Source organism: Procambarus clarkii, chromosome 65 (genome assembly GCF_040958095.1).
Source record: "Procambarus clarkii isolate CNS0578487 chromosome 65, FALCON_Pclarkii_2.0, whole genome shotgun sequence".
Classification (NCBI taxonomy): Eukaryota; Metazoa; Arthropoda; class Malacostraca; order Decapoda; family Cambaridae; genus Procambarus; species Procambarus clarkii.
The window spans coordinates 24,879,432-24,897,846 of NC_091214.1; the positions used below are offsets into that span (position 1 = coordinate 24,879,432).

At 42.6% G+C, this 18,415-nt stretch overlaps 2 protein-coding genes across 11 annotated transcripts in view; one reads left to right on the forward strand and one right to left on the reverse strand.

Moving 5' to 3' along the window:
- Kank (kank) overlaps nucleotides 1-2,216 on the reverse strand; it is a 109,917-nt gene extending 107,701 nt beyond the window's left edge. For 9 of the 10 annotated variants that reach the window (XM_045763206.2, XM_045763207.2, XM_045763208.2 and 6 more), the window contains exon 1: nucleotides 1,927-2,210. The gene's annotated coding sequence lies outside the window, so the exon portion shown is untranslated. Of the gene's footprint in view, nucleotides 1-1,926 lie in introns of all 10 variants that reach the window. The other variant, XM_069309650.1, reaches the window with a different exon arrangement.
- A 6,684-nt stretch (nucleotides 2,217-8,900) lies between these two features.
- Nucleotides 8,901-18,415, forward strand: LOC123771009 (uncharacterized). The gene is made up of 3 exons (XM_069309653.1): nucleotides 8,901-9,018; nucleotides 15,086-15,242; nucleotides 15,369-18,415. The coding sequence occupies exons 2-3, from the start codon at nucleotides 15,099-15,101 to the stop codon at nucleotides 18,276-18,278; spliced, it is 3,054 nt and encodes a 1,017-aa protein (XP_069165754.1). The 5' UTR covers nucleotides 8,901-9,018; nucleotides 15,086-15,098; the 3' UTR covers nucleotides 18,279-18,415.

Below are 18,415 nucleotides of genomic sequence, written 5' to 3' on the forward strand. Positions count from 1 at the left end.
GGTGGTTGAGCGGGGTGTGTGGGGGTGGGAGTGGTGTAGGCTAGTGGAGCACGGTGGTTGAGCGGGGTGTGTGGGGGTGGGAGTGTTGTAGGCTAGTGGAGCACGGTGGTTGAGCGGGGTGTGTGGGGGTGGGAGTGGTGTAGGCTAGTGGAGCACGGTGGTTGAGCGGGGTGTGTGGGGGTGGGAGTGGTGTAGGCTAGTGGAGCACGGTGGTTGAGCGGGGTGTGTGGGGGTGGGAGTGGTGTAGGCTAGTGGAGCACGGTGGTTGAGCGGGGTGTGTGGGGGTGGGAGTGGTGTAGGCTAGTGGAGCACGGTGGTTGAGCGGGGTGTGTGGGGGTGGGAGTGTTGTAGGCTAGTGGAGCACGGTGGTTGAGCGGGGTCTGTGGGGGTGGGAGTGTTGGCTAGGAGACTAGTGATAGGGGTGTGTACGTGTGTTGGGGTAACCCGTCCTCCTAATAGAACGTCACATTTTGACGTATACTCTATCTTGAGGTTATCTTGAGATGATTTCGGGGCTTTTTAGTGTCCCCGCGGCCCGGTCCTCGACCAGGCCTCCACCCCCAGGAAGCAGCCCGTGACAGCTGACTAACACCCAGGTACCTATTTTACTGCTAGGTAACAGGGGCACCTAAAAATCGTCGTAGTAGAAAATGGTAGCGGCTCGCGGAATTGACATAGTCCCGTTTTCTGTGTTGGGTCCTCTGGAAGGTTAGGATAAGGGCACTTGCCAGCATTATCCTCACTCTAATAAGACCTAATTGAATTCCTCAGATTAGGCAAAATTGTAATTATTTTTTCTCAATAAATATGTTAATAATAACAACTTAAGTACGCCAGTTTCTGGACGTTGAGAAACCTTAGAAGGACGGGCTAGGCTAGCTAGGAGAGCAGAGTAAAGCCGGGTGTGTACTCACCTAAGTACACCTGGGTGTTCGCTAGGTACACAAGAATCACAAGTGGCCACAGTGTATGCATAGTGGACCACTAATGTGCAGGGTACACATTTGTTTATACAAGTACAATAAATCCCATCCTAAATATTTTATAAAGCAGAATCACCTTTCTGAATTTATATTACACAAATTTAAACAACAAAAATTACAAACTTCAATTCCTAATCCTGTACACTTGAGTTAATCTTAATTAAAAAAATAATCTAAGTTAAAACCATTTCCTTTATACATTACTTTAAAATCATTTTGATACATGTAAATTATACAGGCAGATAATGTGTTCCTTCACATCTGTTAATATTAAACTTATGTTGCCAGAGTTCCTACCTGTTCTTAGGTTGTTATTTACACGCCTTAAGAGGTCCCTGAAGGCAGGGGGGGGGGTACCGTTCTGTGGAGTACTCACATACACCATCGTTTAGACGTGCACCCTACACCCAGTATACCACCGTCTGGAGTACCCTACACCCAGTATACCACCGTCTGGAGTACCCTACACCCAGTATACCACCGTCTGGAGTACCCTACACCCAGTATACCACCGTCTGGAGTACCCTACACCCAGTATACCACCGTCTGGAGTACCCTACACCCAGTATACCACCGTCTGGAGTACCCTACACCCAGTATACCACCGTCTGGAGTACCCTACACCCAGTATACCACCGTCTGGAGTACCCTACACCCAGTATACCACCGTCTGGAGTACCCTACACCCAGTATACCACGGCCGGAGTACCCTACACCCAGTATACCACCGTCTGGAGTACCCAACACCCAGTATACCACCGTCTGGAGTACCAAACACCCAGTATACCACTGCTACTGTCCACGGGGTAAACTACCAAACTCTATACCTAAACAATGTTTACCACCAAACACAGAGCTGCTCTACGAGCCTGGGCGGCCGATGTGCCCCAAGGCTCCACTTGGTGTACACGTGTCAGTAATAAGTGAAGGTGATGATACGTACCAGTTGCTTAGTGGGTTGAAGTATATCTTGAGTGGGTATGTCGGCAGCGGGAGGTTATATCGTCCCGTCTAACACCTCTTAACCACCTTCCCACACCTACTACATCAACAAAATCGAGGCTTCGGTGAACTTCAGTAAGGTATCACAAACTGGTATTTCAATTCAACGATGGTTAACGACGGATAAATGCTCCCGAAGCACTAGTGTTGTATTCTCCCGTTTATTTCAGTGTTTAGGCATGTTGCAGCGAGCCTCACACGCCCTCCCCGGCTCACATCTCCCTCACAACTGAGCGGGTGCGGGCCGGCGACATGCGGGTGCACCCGTCCTGTCAAGGCCGGGCGCCCAGGGCTGCCAGCTGAGCCAATCACAGTGCACCTTTACCTTTACCTTCATTTGTATTGGCCATATCTGAGCACCCGGGATACTAGCATACAATTTCGAATGACTGTTTTTTTGTATGGTGCAGCAGCCCACACGACCCACCTGCCCAGGTATCAAAAACATCCGATTGACCTGCCGTTTATAAACTGCTTTTTTGCATGGAAATTTTTAAACATTTTCAACTGCCCTCACAAACCCACGACATGGTGCAGATACTGGAGGAGCATTTTTGTGACTACACAGAGATGATGTCAGCGAGACGAGGTGGATATAGAGGCGAGTATAACCTGCACGCACCTGTTCGGACGAGGACCGCCTGCCCTACACATGCCCACATACTCAACACCTACGTCCATCTGCTTAACTCGCTCTCCGCTCGGAATACTCGCCTTATTCTTAATCCTGTGGCATGAAAACCACATCTAGTAAGGTAATGCAAGCATTTATATATAAATAAACGTGAAGAAAATACTGAATGGCTGTAACTGGTTCAAGCTGAGTGGCTGCGTCGCACGCCCACACTCGTGCTTGGTCCTCAACCACCTGCCGTCTTCAACTTGAACCTTCTATAGCTCTGCAGGGGCAAGATTCACGAAAGCACTTACGAACCTGTACATCTTTTCTCAATCTTTGGCGACTTTGTTCCCAATTATTAAACAGTTAATGAGCTCCGAAGCACCAGGAGGCTGTTTATAACAATAACAACAGTTGAATGGGAAGTTTTCATGCTTGTAAACTGTTTAATAAATGTAACCAAAGCCGTTAAAGATTGAAAGATGTACACGTTCGCAAGTGCTTGCGTAAGTGCTTTCGTGAATTGGCTCGCAAACTTGAACTGACAAACTGTAGTCAAAAACTCTGCCACCAAAAGTACTTTCAAATCCTACATCATTATGCAGTTTCATGTGAACAATAAGACGAAAATCTAGATACAAATGCTATCACAAATACTCAAGATATATCCGACTAGGATAATAATACCCAGAAGACTTAGTCAATTATATCACGTTTGACACCCTGTAAAGTACATATACACTGTGTTATACTTCATACCACTGTAACATTAGCTATACAATACTGTATTTAGCTTACAGCCCTTGTAACTTTATCTTATGAACTCATTGCGTATATATATATATATATATATATATATATATATATATATATATATATAAATAATAATAATAATAATGCATACATGTACATAATGTATCATTATTGCATACATTGAACGCAGATTATTCTTGGTGCGTCAAGAGCACAAGAATCGTCAACACGAGGCAAGAACTGAAGACCATACTAGAGGGGGTCATATCTTGTATTTATGTCACCAGACCCGACATCCCACACACCTCGGCTCTCTCCTCACTACTCACACACACATGTAACACATTATTATTTATATCTATTGTGAGAGAGAGAGAGAGAGAGAGAGAGAGCGTGTGTGTGTGAGAGTGTGTGTGTGTGTTTCGGTAGCGCAACTAATACCTGGCAACTGAAAAATGCACTTTGCAAAATGCAGGATTAAACAATTAAACACTTTACTATAACTTCAATATAATTCCTGAAACAATAGTTATAAAAAACACAAGAAATTAATTGAATACTTTACTTGAAAAACAGGGTGACTAAACTAATATTTACACTAGTCCCCACGACCACCATCACGCGTCATAACAGCACCACAGCGAGTGAAGGAGGTGAAGTGTAGAACCCAAGAGCACCAGGAGTAGTCTGGTTTCTTATTGATTGATTGATTGATTGATAAAGATTAAGCCACCCAAGAGGTGGCACGGGCATGAATAGCCCGTAAGTGGTGGCCCTTTTGAGCCATTACCAGTATCAAGAGCTGATACTGGAGATCTGTGGAGGTGCGACTGCACCCTGCGTGACGGGAGATGTCTCCCTTGTACTTATACCACCAGCTGGGCTATATATGTACTCCCACTGGTGACGTCACGTCTTGTAGTAACGCGACCGTCAACTAGAAGCCAGCGAAATAACGAGCAATTAGTGGCCGCTAACAGGCACCAGCTGGAGGTCACAGGGCTTGGTAGGGTGAGCCTGATAGAGGGTATCCAGATGTCTGTCTGGGGTGCCTGATGTAGAGGTGTCTTGTAGGCTTTGGAGGTAGGAGGAGGAGGAGGCAGCTTTCCAATGCTATGCAGGGGAATTATGTGACAATTTATATTATATATATTAGCAAACAGGTAAACATCTTGACCAGAGAATAAATGGACAGGTTCAGTGTAAGGAGAGGACGAGTCCAATGCATTGTTTGTTCATTATGAGCCGTCCAACTGGGACTTTAGGCCTTCCCTGGGGCTCCACTTTGGTATGACGTTTTAAGTGATCCACGTTCGAGTCATATAAACTGTTGACCACCATATCGTGAATAATATTTCATTCATTTGGACCATCGGAGCCTTGAACCGCGGACCACAAAAGTAGCAGCCCACGGGTCTATCCAACTGAGCCAACTGCACCCCCAATAAGGAAAGATCAGAGAGGTTGTAAAGAGTATGGAAGGTTGTGAAGGAAGGAGAAGGTGGTGAAGAAGGGGGAAGGTAGTGCAATGTAGGGTAGGTGGTGAAGGGTAGGTGAAGGGTAGGGTAGGTGGTGAAGGGTAGGTGAAGGGTAGGGTAGGTGGTGAAGGATAGTTCCGCGGAATACAATATTGGCGCCAAAATGCGAGTTAAACAAGTGAGGGCGGGGCGGCGGACCCCGGGGTAGATACACACTGCAGTCCCATTACTTCCGCTTGTTAACATTCCTTATACTGGGTGTTAGGTTTATATATGGAAAGAATGGACCTATATAGGGACGGTTTTATGTTACAATTGGGTGGAAATTCATGGAGACTTTCCTGGTCAAAGATAAACAAAAGCAAATTTGACAGATACTGCAATGACTGAGCATAACACAGTGCTTATTCAATTTAGAATGGATTAAAATAGCTCAGGAAAAAATCGAATAAAAGGCTACCTTACCTAACTAAAAATTTATTAGCTGATTCATGGAAGGTTCACGAGGTTGAATAAACACACATTTTACCTTTCAGAACTTATTTGCAGAAATTCTGAAAATACGTTTTATTTTATTAGCAAAATAAACATATTTATTTATTTACACAGCACAGTATACATAGCAATGTGCTGCTATCCTATTCTATATGAGATATTACACAGTGTAGATCAAGAACCAGCTATAGGTTCACCTATTACTCCCATCTCACAGGATGGTTAGGCATACATGGAATCAGAGGAGAAAATGTCTGCCTCAATACAAAAAACAAATAAACTCTGACAAAAAATCAGGTGAGAATATAAAATATAAGGCTGATATATTAGTCTCCATTAGCAAACTCTGGGTACGTGACGTCGAGCGCTTCCCGGCTGAGCGAAACGATGTTTTCCTGTTTAACTTTTGGCCAGGTGCGACCAGTCAACAGACAACTAGGACAGAAGCGGCCACACGCCATATTTGTGTGTCAATCAGCCCCGCTATGGCATACAGTCAATGACTCCCAGAAGACCTCAAGAGATTCCGTAAAAAGGCAATAGAGCTGACGCAATGATTCTTTCCCTAGCGTGTGCCGTGAGGTCGCGAACCCCGACCACTTAACATCAATTTACGGTGAAATGTTTGAGGCCCAAAAAATCTGGCCTCCGTGAATGTTCTTGTCCCCTCGACAAAAGGTACGGACGTATCTCAGATATCAGTGTATACTAGCAATTGTTGCTACCGAATCCAAGCTAATTCAGAGGTATGTCACCAGTCAAGTCTCAGAACTGAAAGATATGAGTTACGAGGAAAGGCTACTGGAACTAAACCTCACGTCCCTGGAAGACAGAAGAGTAAGGGAAGACATGATAGCCCCCTACCAAATTCTCAGAGGAATTCACAAGGTGGACAATGACTGTTTAGCACGGGTGGAACACGAACAAGGGGACACAGGTGGAAACTTAGTAATCAAATGAGAGATAGACACATTACAAAGAATTTGTTCAATGTCAGAGTAGTTAACAAATGGAATGCATTAGGCAGTGATGTGGTGGAGGCTGACTCCATATACATTTTCAAATGTAAATATGATAGAGCCCTGTAGGGTCAAGAATCTGTACACCAGTTGATTGACTGTTGAAATCCGGGACCAAAGAACCGAGGCTCAACCCACGTAAGCACAACTAGGTGAGTACATACCGTGGTATCTCACACAAGTCCCAAAGTATCCAAGCTTCCCGGTCAAATACCGCCAAGTATGTGTCTTGAGCCATATTCAGAACAGGGCCCGTGGAGAGAGAAGCACCTACACTTGAATCTTAATATATGTCACCCGCCTCCTCTCTCTCCTCGGAACACTGTCTTCACGCCCTGGAGGACCACATGCTGGAGGACCACGTGATGGAGGACCACGTGCTGGAGGACCACGTGCTGGAGGACCACGTGATGGAGGACAACGTGCTGGAGGACCACGTGCTGGAGGACCACGTGCTGGAGGACCACGTGCTGGAGGACCACGTGCTGGAGGACAACGTGCTGGAGGACCACGTGCTGGAGGACCACGTGCTGGAGGACCACGTGCTCACATAACCAGTTGCTTGCCTTGTGAAAATTGAAACCACCAACCAGTGAATACATTAATATATAGAGTAACACAACATAATATAACACTCTTATATATAATATATACAGAACAAGGGTATATGAACCCCTGAGTGGACGATAGAGATGACTTGAGACTTGACTAGACTGCTAAGAGAAGCCTAAGCCTTAATGCCTTAATTACAATCAAGCTGTCAATGTAATCAATCAGAGCTTTAATATACCAATGTGCTTTAATATACTTACTAATCTCTCTCATCTCATTTTTTTTCTTGCAATGTATTTGTTATCATTTTATTAATTCTGATAGAATTTACCTACTTAAAATTATCTGTTAGATTAAGGACCTGCCCGAAACGCTGCGCGTACTAGTGGCTTTACAAGAGTGCAATTATTGTACTATGCTATGTATTCTCACGAACCTAATGTACCTTCTTGTATATAAATAAATAAATAAATAAATAAATAAAATATATACACTGCCCACAGTAAGCAAATATTTCTGGTATTAAATAATTTTTAATGAAATACTAACACATTTCTTACACATTCGTAATATTGTCTATAAATTCTGTTATTTCTTCATATTCAATTACATAGTGACGTAAGAAATGTGAACAATTCTGCTGGCAGAGTTTATATTTGTTCAGATCTACTTCAGCAGGGGGTGTAAACTCCCATAGTTTGCCCAGAAACTACCAGCCGAACTCCGTTTTCTGTGGTCTCACATTTGTTATAGAAAATGATAAAGCTAAAGGCACACATTCTTTGATCTACATACAATTCATGGATCATCCAATAAAATCAGCAGACGCCTAAATATTTTTTTATTTTTTTATTTATATACGCAAGAGTTCTTACATTCTTGTAAAGCCACTAGCACGCACAGCGTTTCGGGCAGGTCCTTAATCCTAATATTCCCCGGAATTCGACCCGCCAAATCGTTTAACGACCCATTCTCTGCTGGGTAAACAGAGGCTACAGTTAAGGATGTGATCCACGTTCACATCCACTTCCCTGGCCGGGAAGTCAATCCTCCGCGGCCAGGATATGAACCCAAGCCAAAGCGCTCGCGAAACACCGGACGAGTGTGTTACCACTGCTCCACGGGGATCAGGAAAATAAATGTTACTACTGCTCTGCTTAGACTCGGTTATAAGAATCTGTGGTAGTTACCTGCTGATGTAAACCTGACCACATATAAACTGTCAACTAAACTATTCGCACACCCTCCGTCACTATGTGATGGAGTTACAGTACGAATAGACACATAAATTTAGAGACAGTTTTATAATAAATGTTCAAAACATGTGTAAATATTTAAATAAAAATGATCTACAACCAATATTTCTAGTCAAATATCCCTAGTTTGCTAACTGTACACTTGATAGTAAATATGGGTGATTGTAATCTTCCCATCGCCGCCCACTGGATAGTGGATTGGAGGGGGGGAGGGGGCGTGTGCAGGATAACTAAGTCAACTCATTCTACAAGGCTAACAATATTACCGACCTGAAGTGTCATTATCTTTCTCTGATAAATTTATACTAGAGCAATTCAGATTGCAATAACTGGGATTGAACTCTAGTAGCCATTTGCCTACCTAATCATGTAACTAGTTTATGCCCTCCTGAATCAGCCTACATGGTCCTCGTCTGTCTTAACTCACTTTTATAACTTTGAATCATCTCAAAACAGTGATATACAAAACTCGCCTTTCCAGTTAGGTTGGTTGAAAGTGAGTATGTATGTGTATGTTCAAAAGCCATTATCCTAATGACATTATTGAAAAACTGCATTCAAAAATATATATTTTACTCGGCAAAGTGCCAAATGATTTAGTTATCTTTGACTTGATCTATCTGTCGGTATTTCATATCTTACCTTAAGGTGTAAGGTAAAATATGAAACATTCTAGCAGCTTTCCTCCGTCCATTGCCTAGAGGATGACTGGACGCGGCCCGTTAGTGTATTACCAGCGGTGTGAGGAGGCAGACGCGCGGCTCAGAGAACGCGACCCTCCTACTTTTTGCTCAGTCGCTCTGGAGATCTGGATGACCCCGCACATCCAAAGTATCTGCGGTAGTTGCTACATTAAACAAGGTACTTTCGTACGGTTAGTTTGGTTTAGTGGTAAACTCAAATCCACGAAGGTCATTAAGGCTACAGCCAGCTATAGTGACCAACCAGCAAGCACATTAAGGTAGGGGCACATCTTTCGTTGTAAATACCCAGCCGTCCGTTCGGATATGAAGTCTGTTTGCGCAGTGAGAACCATTGTGGGGACACAGTAGACCTACTGGTCCACGTGGGGACACAGGAGACCTACTGGTCCACGTGGGGACACAGGAGACCTACTGGTCCACGTGGGGACACAGGAGACCTACTGGTCCACGTGAGGACACTGAAGATCTACTGGTCCACGTGGGGACACTGAAGACCTACTGGTCCACGTGGGGACACTGAAGACCTACTGGTCCACGTGGGGACACTGAAGACCTACTGGTCCACGTGGGGACACTGAAGATCTACTGGTCCACGTGGGGACACTGAAGACCTACTGGTCCACGTGGGGACACTGAAGACCTACTGGTCCACGTGGGGACACTGAAGATCTACTGGTCCACGTGGGGACACTGAAGACCTACTGGTCCACGTGGGGACACAGGAGACCTACTGGTCCACGTGGGGACACTGAAGATCTACTGGTCCACGTGGGGACACTGAAGACCTACTGGTCCACGTGGGGACACAGGAGACCTACTGGTCCACGTGGGGACACTGAAGACCTACTGGGCAGCAAAGGACAGTCACTATTCAACCTGTCCTCTTACAAAGAACGTCGCTTTTTGCTCGCATGCGTTACATAAGGCCAAACAAGAATTACAAGAATGTAATTACTATACTGTAAAGAATTTACAAGAATGTAATTACTATACTGTAAAGAATTTACAAGAATGTAATTACTATACTGTAAAGAATTTACAAGAATGTAATTATTATACTATGTATCCTCACAATCCCAATGTACCTTCTTGTATATAAATAAATAAATAAATAAATACATAAATAACAAATTCGTACCGGAAAATGGAAACGGCTCGCGAAAGTGACGTACTGTCCCGTTTTCTGTTTTGGGTTCTCTGACTTAGTCTGGTAGGGTAGGAGAGGACACTTTAAATTGACCGGTTTCTTGACGGTGGGAAAGTTTAGGAGGACGGGCTGCATTATTTTCCTTGCAAGATCATACCTTGGTAATATTTCGACAAATTTTCTGTCGGAAATTGAACGTAGTGTTCTTTATAAAACAGGACGCAAAGTACTAGAACAAGACGAAGTGTTCTAAAAGAGGAGGCAATGCTCTGGAACTGGACGCATTAACCAAGTGAACTGAGTGATGATTGCTTTCTCAATGGAACTCAAAGTGTTTACAATGAAGCCTAAGTGCATATTTACCTTTCATGATGTATAATCAACTTAATATTTCATGCTGCTCTTCTGATAGTTTCTCAGTTTTGTTCCCAAATACATTAATGTACATTTATTACCATTATAATTGTATTCTTATGAATGGGATACATTTATATAGAAATACAGACGAGGAGTAGTGATTTTTCATGTAAGATAAAGAGTTGAGTGATGTGTGTGTTTGTGTCAGCTTTCTAAACTCGTTAGGAGACAAAAAACAGGAAAATATTCTGATCACGTACATAAATAAGTCAACGAGGAGAGTCCATTTTCCTTCAGTCAATAACGGAAAAAATAAAATGCAGTTAATTAGTTGTTAATAACAAGGGAACCTGCCATGAGTGTTTTGAGAGCGTCTTCATCGTAGCCTAGTCCAGCACCTATTCCCCACCCGCGCTGTTAACGTCCAATTCTGTCGTATTAGCAGTATATTTGTCAGTTAACTGTTACAGATCACGAATGTTCATTGTGTCGATTGCGCTTTATTAGTTTATGGGTTGATAATTAATACCCAAATTCAACTCCTGTAACCGTAGTTATCTCTCAACTGATTGGTCCATGATTCGATGACCGAGCAGAGCAAGATGTTCGTCACGTTTCCTTGCATCTGATGCATCTGTTCACCAAACAACAAATAGGGACAAGAGAATTAGCTGACAATTGTGTATAACATCACAGGGATAATTATAGTCGTTGGCCAGAGGTATATGGATCGATAAACCTAACGAACTAACTGATTTTGAACAACCAGGATCCAAAAGCGAGACATGTAAGGTCTCAAGCCTCCTAATAAACATATTTATACCAAAATTCATACCAATATTTTATGACAGCAAGCGAAAAATCCAGACCAAAAAGTTTGTCTACAGCAAGCTGTCATACCCATGCCGGCATGTGTACAATATAGTGAGCACCACCATATACTTCAACCCATCCTGCAAAAATGATAATACTTATAGCAACTATTGGTCGAACGTACAACGTATCTGTTGTACCAAAAAGCTAAAGTTTTGTACTGTTGGTATACTCCAAATGGTGTGTTAAGAAGTGTAATAATATACAACCTAATCTAAACTCTCAACTCTCCTACCTTACCTCTCTATTGTCAACCCATGTATGTTTTTTGTTTTTTTTTTTGTTTTACAAATCAACGCTGTTTTAATGTAATTTTCTGTAATAATTTGTAATTGTATTTGTGCTGTTTTTTCAACAATGTTCCCCCCTCTTTTACCTCTATTTTTATTTGTACTCAACGCATTTTTTTCTTTTTACCCATTAGTTTTAAGCTTTAGTCAGTAGTGTTTTTTCCTGCCCGAAACGCTTTGCGTAATAGTGGCTTTAGGCATTGTATGTACTACCTCCTATCTATAAAGCCAACAAACTTTGTAAAATCTCTTTATGTATGTACCTTTGCCTAAATAAAAATTATTATTATTATTATCATGGGCTTAAATAAGCACTCATAGGCTTAATAAACACCATCTTTAGTAAAAATATAATTAATAATATGTGCCATACTACGCCAGGAATGGTCAAGTTTGGTGGATACCTTCTTTCTCGTGCCCTTTTAAAAAATTAATAGTACAAAACATTAATTATTTTAAGTACTTAGTCCATTTTTGTCCGTTCGGCCAGTGATTGATATAAATATTACCCTTTACGGAGGATGCGTTTTATATTTATAAGACACAACAATAATAATCAGACCAGCACACCCACACAAATCTTGAAAAAAAAAATAGAAAACTTTACTTAAGTTGCCAAACTCGAAACATGTACAGTACTTCAGTTATAATAAAACTTCCTTCACACAAGCATCACTTCGGTTTAGTAAACAGAAGCTAAAAAATCCTGAAAATATATAGGTCTATTTTGCTTTAAACAGCTCTCGAAGCATATTTAGGTTCAGATTATTTGTTTAAACACTTGCTGAGACTTCAGAATTGCCCCAGAGGCAAGTCAAGCATAAACCTCCTTCATGCGTGAGGATAAAGCTTGATCCCACGATGACACACCGTAAGGGAGGATGTGTGAGGCATGGTGGGTGTGGTGTGGGATATGTGAGGGATGTTGGGATATGTGGGGATATGTGGGGGATGCTTGGGTGTGGGAGTCGTGGTACTACTGGAGGTTGTGTTACAGCTTCACCTCCCTCGGGGTATCCGTGTCCCGTTGCTGCCTCTTGAGTTTCACATCCTAGAGCCCAGTGTGACCTGAATCTTACCACAAAACCCTCCATTTATATCCTTCTTGGACTACTGCGACATTATATCCTCCCTCACTACACATCACAGCAGCTCAGTTTTAACAGTTAATTTTGTGAAACAGTTGACGAATAAACACTGGTGAGGTAAATGTGAATGTAGGAGCAGAGCGCTCGGTCCAATGCCCTACTCATGTCCATAGTACCATAGGCTACACTGGTCGCCATGACTGCATTGTTACCCTACATATTAATATGTAATACTACATTATTAATTGTAAAGCGAGTATTTTATCAGCTATGCATTCACTGTGCAGCACTGAGGATAATTTCGATTATTTTATTTTGGGAGGACTCGGCATAATATTGACAAAATAATAGATTACTGTTGACGGAGACATGGTCCTGCAGGACGATATTACTTGCAGGTTCCGTAGACCAGCAAACCCTTTGGTCATGGAAAACCAAACCAAACTCTTTCCGTCCCACCTGTTCCATCTCTGTTACTTGAGAACACCGCATGCTAATAATTCTGGTAGATCATTCAAAATGATCTACCATTTTTTTTAGCTAAATATTCCCAGTTTGATAACTATAGATAGTGAATGCGGATGATTGTAACTTTTCCACCGCTGCTCACTGGATATGACAAGCAAATTAGATTATTAAACTATCTCATCGCAAATATAAGTTGCTTAGCTGCGTCTACTTGCGGTCGTTCTTGAACCCATTGTTGATATATACATTAAACTGTGTGTTGGTGTAACTAGCTTATTAAGACTGTAACTTGCTTAGCTAAATTAATTTTGACGCTTAATTCCTGAGCCCATTATGTACCTCTGTAACTTTTGTCAATAACGCCCACAGGATGGGTATGGGAGTTCACTACCGCCCGCAGGATGGGTATTGGGTGCACTATCGCCCACAGGATGGGTATGGGGTGCACTACCGCCCACAGAATGGGTATGGGGTGCACTACCGCCCACAGGATGGGTATGGGGTGCACTACCGCCCATAGGATGGGTATGGGGTGCACTACAGTCCACAGGATGGGCGGCAGTGGAAAAACTTTCAATACTGGTAATCAACTAGTTCAATTTAGAATGAAACCATCGATTATTTCCACATGGATAAAGATGGCATAGTTGCTAGAGAAGCTCCCAGAGGCCGAGGGTGGAGCAGGTTCACGCATATAACCTGGCCAGCAACACTCCAGTTACTGAGAAATCTTGACGAATTTAGAAAGTTTAGAAATCACGGACTCCTCAGAACTCGACGTAAAACAAGTATTATATCTGCCAAATGATGATGATGTGTATATATATATATATATATATATATATATATATATATATATATATATATATATATATATATATATATATATATATATATATATATATATATATATATATATAAAGATTAAAGTTTGGAGATAGCAGCAGGAGCTTTTTTTATGGTTGGGTGGTAGTCCGTGACAATTATTATCACACCAGCGTGGCCAGTCTCTCCTAAACTATTCACTACTCACACAATACTCGCCACATACCAACATCCAGGATCATTGACTCTTTCATTACTATTTGCCACTATTGAATTTTAGCTGAGATGTGAGACAGAGTGGCTACAACAACGTAAGCATTTTTGTTCCTAGGTAGCAAGTGCCTAAAAAGTGTATTCGAGTGAATTTCCTGGGAGTTAGAGAAAGCCACAAAGAGGATACATACTTGTATGGTGAGCACGCGAGGGAACGTGTGTAATGTATGAGCTGGTCACGAGAAGTCGGGTATAAGAGAAAATGTCTAACATTTATATAAATGACAACTCTCCGGAAGGTTTGAAACTACATTCAGTAGTTTCAAAGCGTCATATGACAAAGAGTGCTGGGAAGACAGGACACCACGACTGTGGCTCTCATCCTGTAACTACACTTAGGTAATTATGTACCAGGTTGTATGTAGTGCTGCTGCGGATGTATTTCTGGAGTTGTGGCTCTATAGGTACCTGGTGCTGCAGTAGGTAGTGTAGAAAATATGGTAAATAAGGTCTGCTTTTATATCGTTGATTATGATTAACTTCCTATTTACTCTGTTGTTTCCCAGCTCCATAGAAGTTTATGTTAATTAATAAAATTAATGTTCCAGCCCCTTTGACCATGGTTGACGTTTGCATCAGTCGTTTTGGTAGAAAGTAATACTGTATTCAGTTATTAACATTCTTTACTGTCTTAAATATTTTTTTAACGTAAAAAGTAAGCTAATAATTGATTAATGGTATCTAAAGATACGGTCCAGTGGGTAGTTAATAATGAGGAGCAACTATCTGAAATCATTTTTTAATTGTTAATAAGTTCTTGATATTATTAATAGATCTTACAAGTTTCAATATTTTCGTGTTAGATTAAGTTATTACCATTGTTAATAGGTTCTTGTCATTGCTAGTAAGTGGTTGACATTATCAATAACTTCCTGTATTTGTAATAAATTCGTGTCATTGCAGAGAGTGGTGGAGGATGTTTGGCGTGCGTGTGTGGGTGGCGTGTGTGTGGGTGACGCTGCCTTCCCCAGCCCTAGGCACACTCCCTCCCCTCAGGGAGACATTCCCTCACACTACCTACGACACACAAGGCCTCACCAACACCTACAGCAAATCTCACGTAAATCCTGTGAACGAATATGATATTGTACCTTCAAGTATGATAAATGATCTTAATTGTGATGATAGCTTTGGTTCAGTGGCTAAGAAATTGTGTCTAGACATTTAAAGGAACGTGAACTTTCAGATGCTGGAGCAGCTGCTAACCCAAGAAGAAGCTCGCGAGTTAAAGCAACTGATGGAGAGCACATCCTACGCGTCATATGTAAACCACGGTAACGCGGTACACATCCAGGGTCAGTACCACCCCTCGGGGAGCTCCCCACCAACTCCAAGCCAACCCCGTCAACAAGGCTCTCCGTGGTACTCTCATACTTTCACTCATAATTTATATCCAGCAAAACTGTATGGACAAGAAGATGCTGAAAATTCATCCAGGACTAATTCCAAGCTGTTGACGGATGCGGGTTTGGCTCTTTTACGTCTCCAAAACTCATCAAATATCCAAAATTCCCAGATAGGACAGAGTTCTAAGCAACAGTCAACTTCTCAACATAATCACTCTCGTTTTAACGTAAAAAGTAAAACTGGTCAAAATGCCCAAAGGCAAAATGATAATCGCAGTTCTGAGCCGAGCAGCAGCGGCCAATTCCCAGCACGACAAACAGGTGAAGCGGTGTCAAGTGAGAGACACGTCCCACACAACACAGTCAGCTCTCCCGCTGTTCCTATAGGAAATACTGTAAATGTTCACATGCCTGATACATCAAACAAGTCACACCAGAAGAAAGCAGATATGGCTGATATCTTAACTAACCTCCAGATTCTCACCATCCTGATGAATCAAGGAGGATTGGATCGACCACTTCCTCTGGACCACCTCCAAAACACACTTGTAACTTCCGTGAACACTGGTAACACCTTCATAAAGGCATCACCCGATATATTCACGAAGAGTCCTGCCCAGTACCCACACTCACACAAAGAGAAGATTGATGAGCAACATGAAGAAATAGGCTCTATATTGCCTCCTGGAGCTGTGGCCAGGCCGCTGCACCAAGCTGCCATATACCAGATTCAGGCACGGCACAACGAGCACGAGCTGGAACCAAAGAACTACTTCACTCATGCAAGCCAATTCCCTTTTGCCTTGAATACCCCGGAAGAGCCCTCAGTCGCCTCACCTGATACACACAGCGTTAACCTCAGCAACTCTGACAGTAACAACTCAGAAGGTCCTCGGGGCACTCTGGGCCACAGTTACTTTACCCCTAAGCCAGCGACATTTTCTGGAGCATCATCTGCCACTCTCACCAGGCTTGCCACGGGAGGTACGCTCGAGAACTATCCCAGTCACTCAATTTATCCGTCAGCCTCAGACAATAATTTGCCAAGTTACCAGATAACAAAACCTATAAAAGATGAAGACGGAACTTTCACATACCAAGACACAGTGACTACTCCAGTGACAAACTACGATGATGTTGACCTAGATAGACTGATCCAACAGTTCTCTCAGCAGACCATCTCGCACACGAGCCCTCGTCCTCACCAAGACCCAGCATTACCTGAGGCACCACAACAAAGCCCTCATACAATGCTTAGCCAGATTGAGGCGCTTAGTCATTATCTTGAAACGTTGAAAAAGAAGTACATAAACGAGAAACATCCTAGTTCGTCGTATCCAATCCCGCAAAACGATGCTGCGAACAGTTTTAGCAGTGAGGACTTAATTCTTGCCAGTCTGTTGCAGCCTGAACTGCTACAGGAGTCGAAGCCACAACAACAGGCGCCACAGCTTACGACGCCGGCCCAGCCGACATCACAGCAGTCAGTGTCACAACAACCGAATACCGTGCATACCTTCAGTGACATATTCAGTCAGATGGATGATCCGATGGCCCCTGCACCGCCTCCAGCAGCAGACACTGCATCCGAAGGTGGAGGTGGAGGGGGAGGTCTGGAGGATTGCATGAAAAGCCAAGCATGCTCCCTATTACTCTCTATTCTAGTAGCGGCTGGTACAACCACAGCAATAGCAATACCTGTCCTCACACCGCTCTTGGGTGTGTTTGGAAGACGTCGCAGAAGAGACGTTCACTACCCGATTCTGACTCCTCAAACCTCGAAACTCTCAGAGTCTATTGTTAAAGGGCGACCAGTTGCAGATCTCTCTGATAACCTACAGCATATTTACAGCTCCCTTGTTACCATTGATGGTGAGACCAATAAAGAAGTACTTAATAATATCTTGAGCTACTTCACTCAGAACAAAGATTATTTGCTAGATGCTGCAGCAAATGAAATTGAGAGCTTTTCTCACAGGAATATTACTAAACAATTATTGAAAGCAGTAAAGAGAACTGACTTAAACAAGCTTTTGAAGTTGCTGAGGGAAACACTGAAAATGCAAGTTCAGGTAGCTAACAAGACCTCATCTCAGCAACAGATTACTAAAAAGCAAGATGATGTGATGAGAATTCACCACTCATTTTACATGTCTCCTGGTGAGCATGAGCATCTCAACGTTGACCAACAGAATTTTGTATCACAAATGCATCACAAGACCGATTGTAACACAACAAGCATACAGAAACTTCCTGGTAGTAACCTTGATCTTATGGGAGGTCTGCCCAAGTCTGACTATACTGATAACTTGACAAGGACCAACAGCCCTCATGTTCCCTTATTACATCTTCTCACCCTCAGAACACCAAGAGTCGTAAAATATTCCCAAGAAAGTGTTGCCATAATTGAACCTGGTAATTTGTCTCACAGACGAGCTATCAAGATTGAACAGTCTAAACAGCGTTTATTTCCTCCTCCAAAACACACATTTATGAATGCCTTCACGGTACCTCGCACATTTAAAATTTACAAACATTTTGACCCCAAACTTTATTTAGAGCCACAAAAGAACCAGCAAGCACCAATACCTTCCGGCACTGATCAGGTCCACAACGGCTTTCAGAGTTCCCTCGACTTCTACAAATCAGTGTGCAGAACACTTATTAAGCCAGACATCCCTAAGACAGAAGTGATTAATTTCATTGCTCAGCAGTGCATCCTGATGTCATTTGGAGGTTTACTCAATTGAAATTTGAAAAAAAGCACTGAACAGATAATTGGTGTTATAAAACAATTATAACTCCATCATGAGAGCCTTTCCATGTGCCATTTCTTTGCAATAAAATTAACAAAGTTCGAATAATTATCATACGCATTACAAGACAA

Excerpts from the sequence above, each read along its gene's own strand:
- LOC123771009 (XM_069309653.1), top strand. The coding sequence starts at position 15,099 with ATGTTTGGCGTGCGTGTGTGGGTGGCGTGTGTGTGGGTGACGCTGCCT. Across the intron at positions 15,243-15,368 it reads ACACCTACAGCAAATCTCAC|ATGCTGGAGCAGCTGCTAAC; the intron begins GTAAATCCTGTG and ends GTGAACTTTCAG.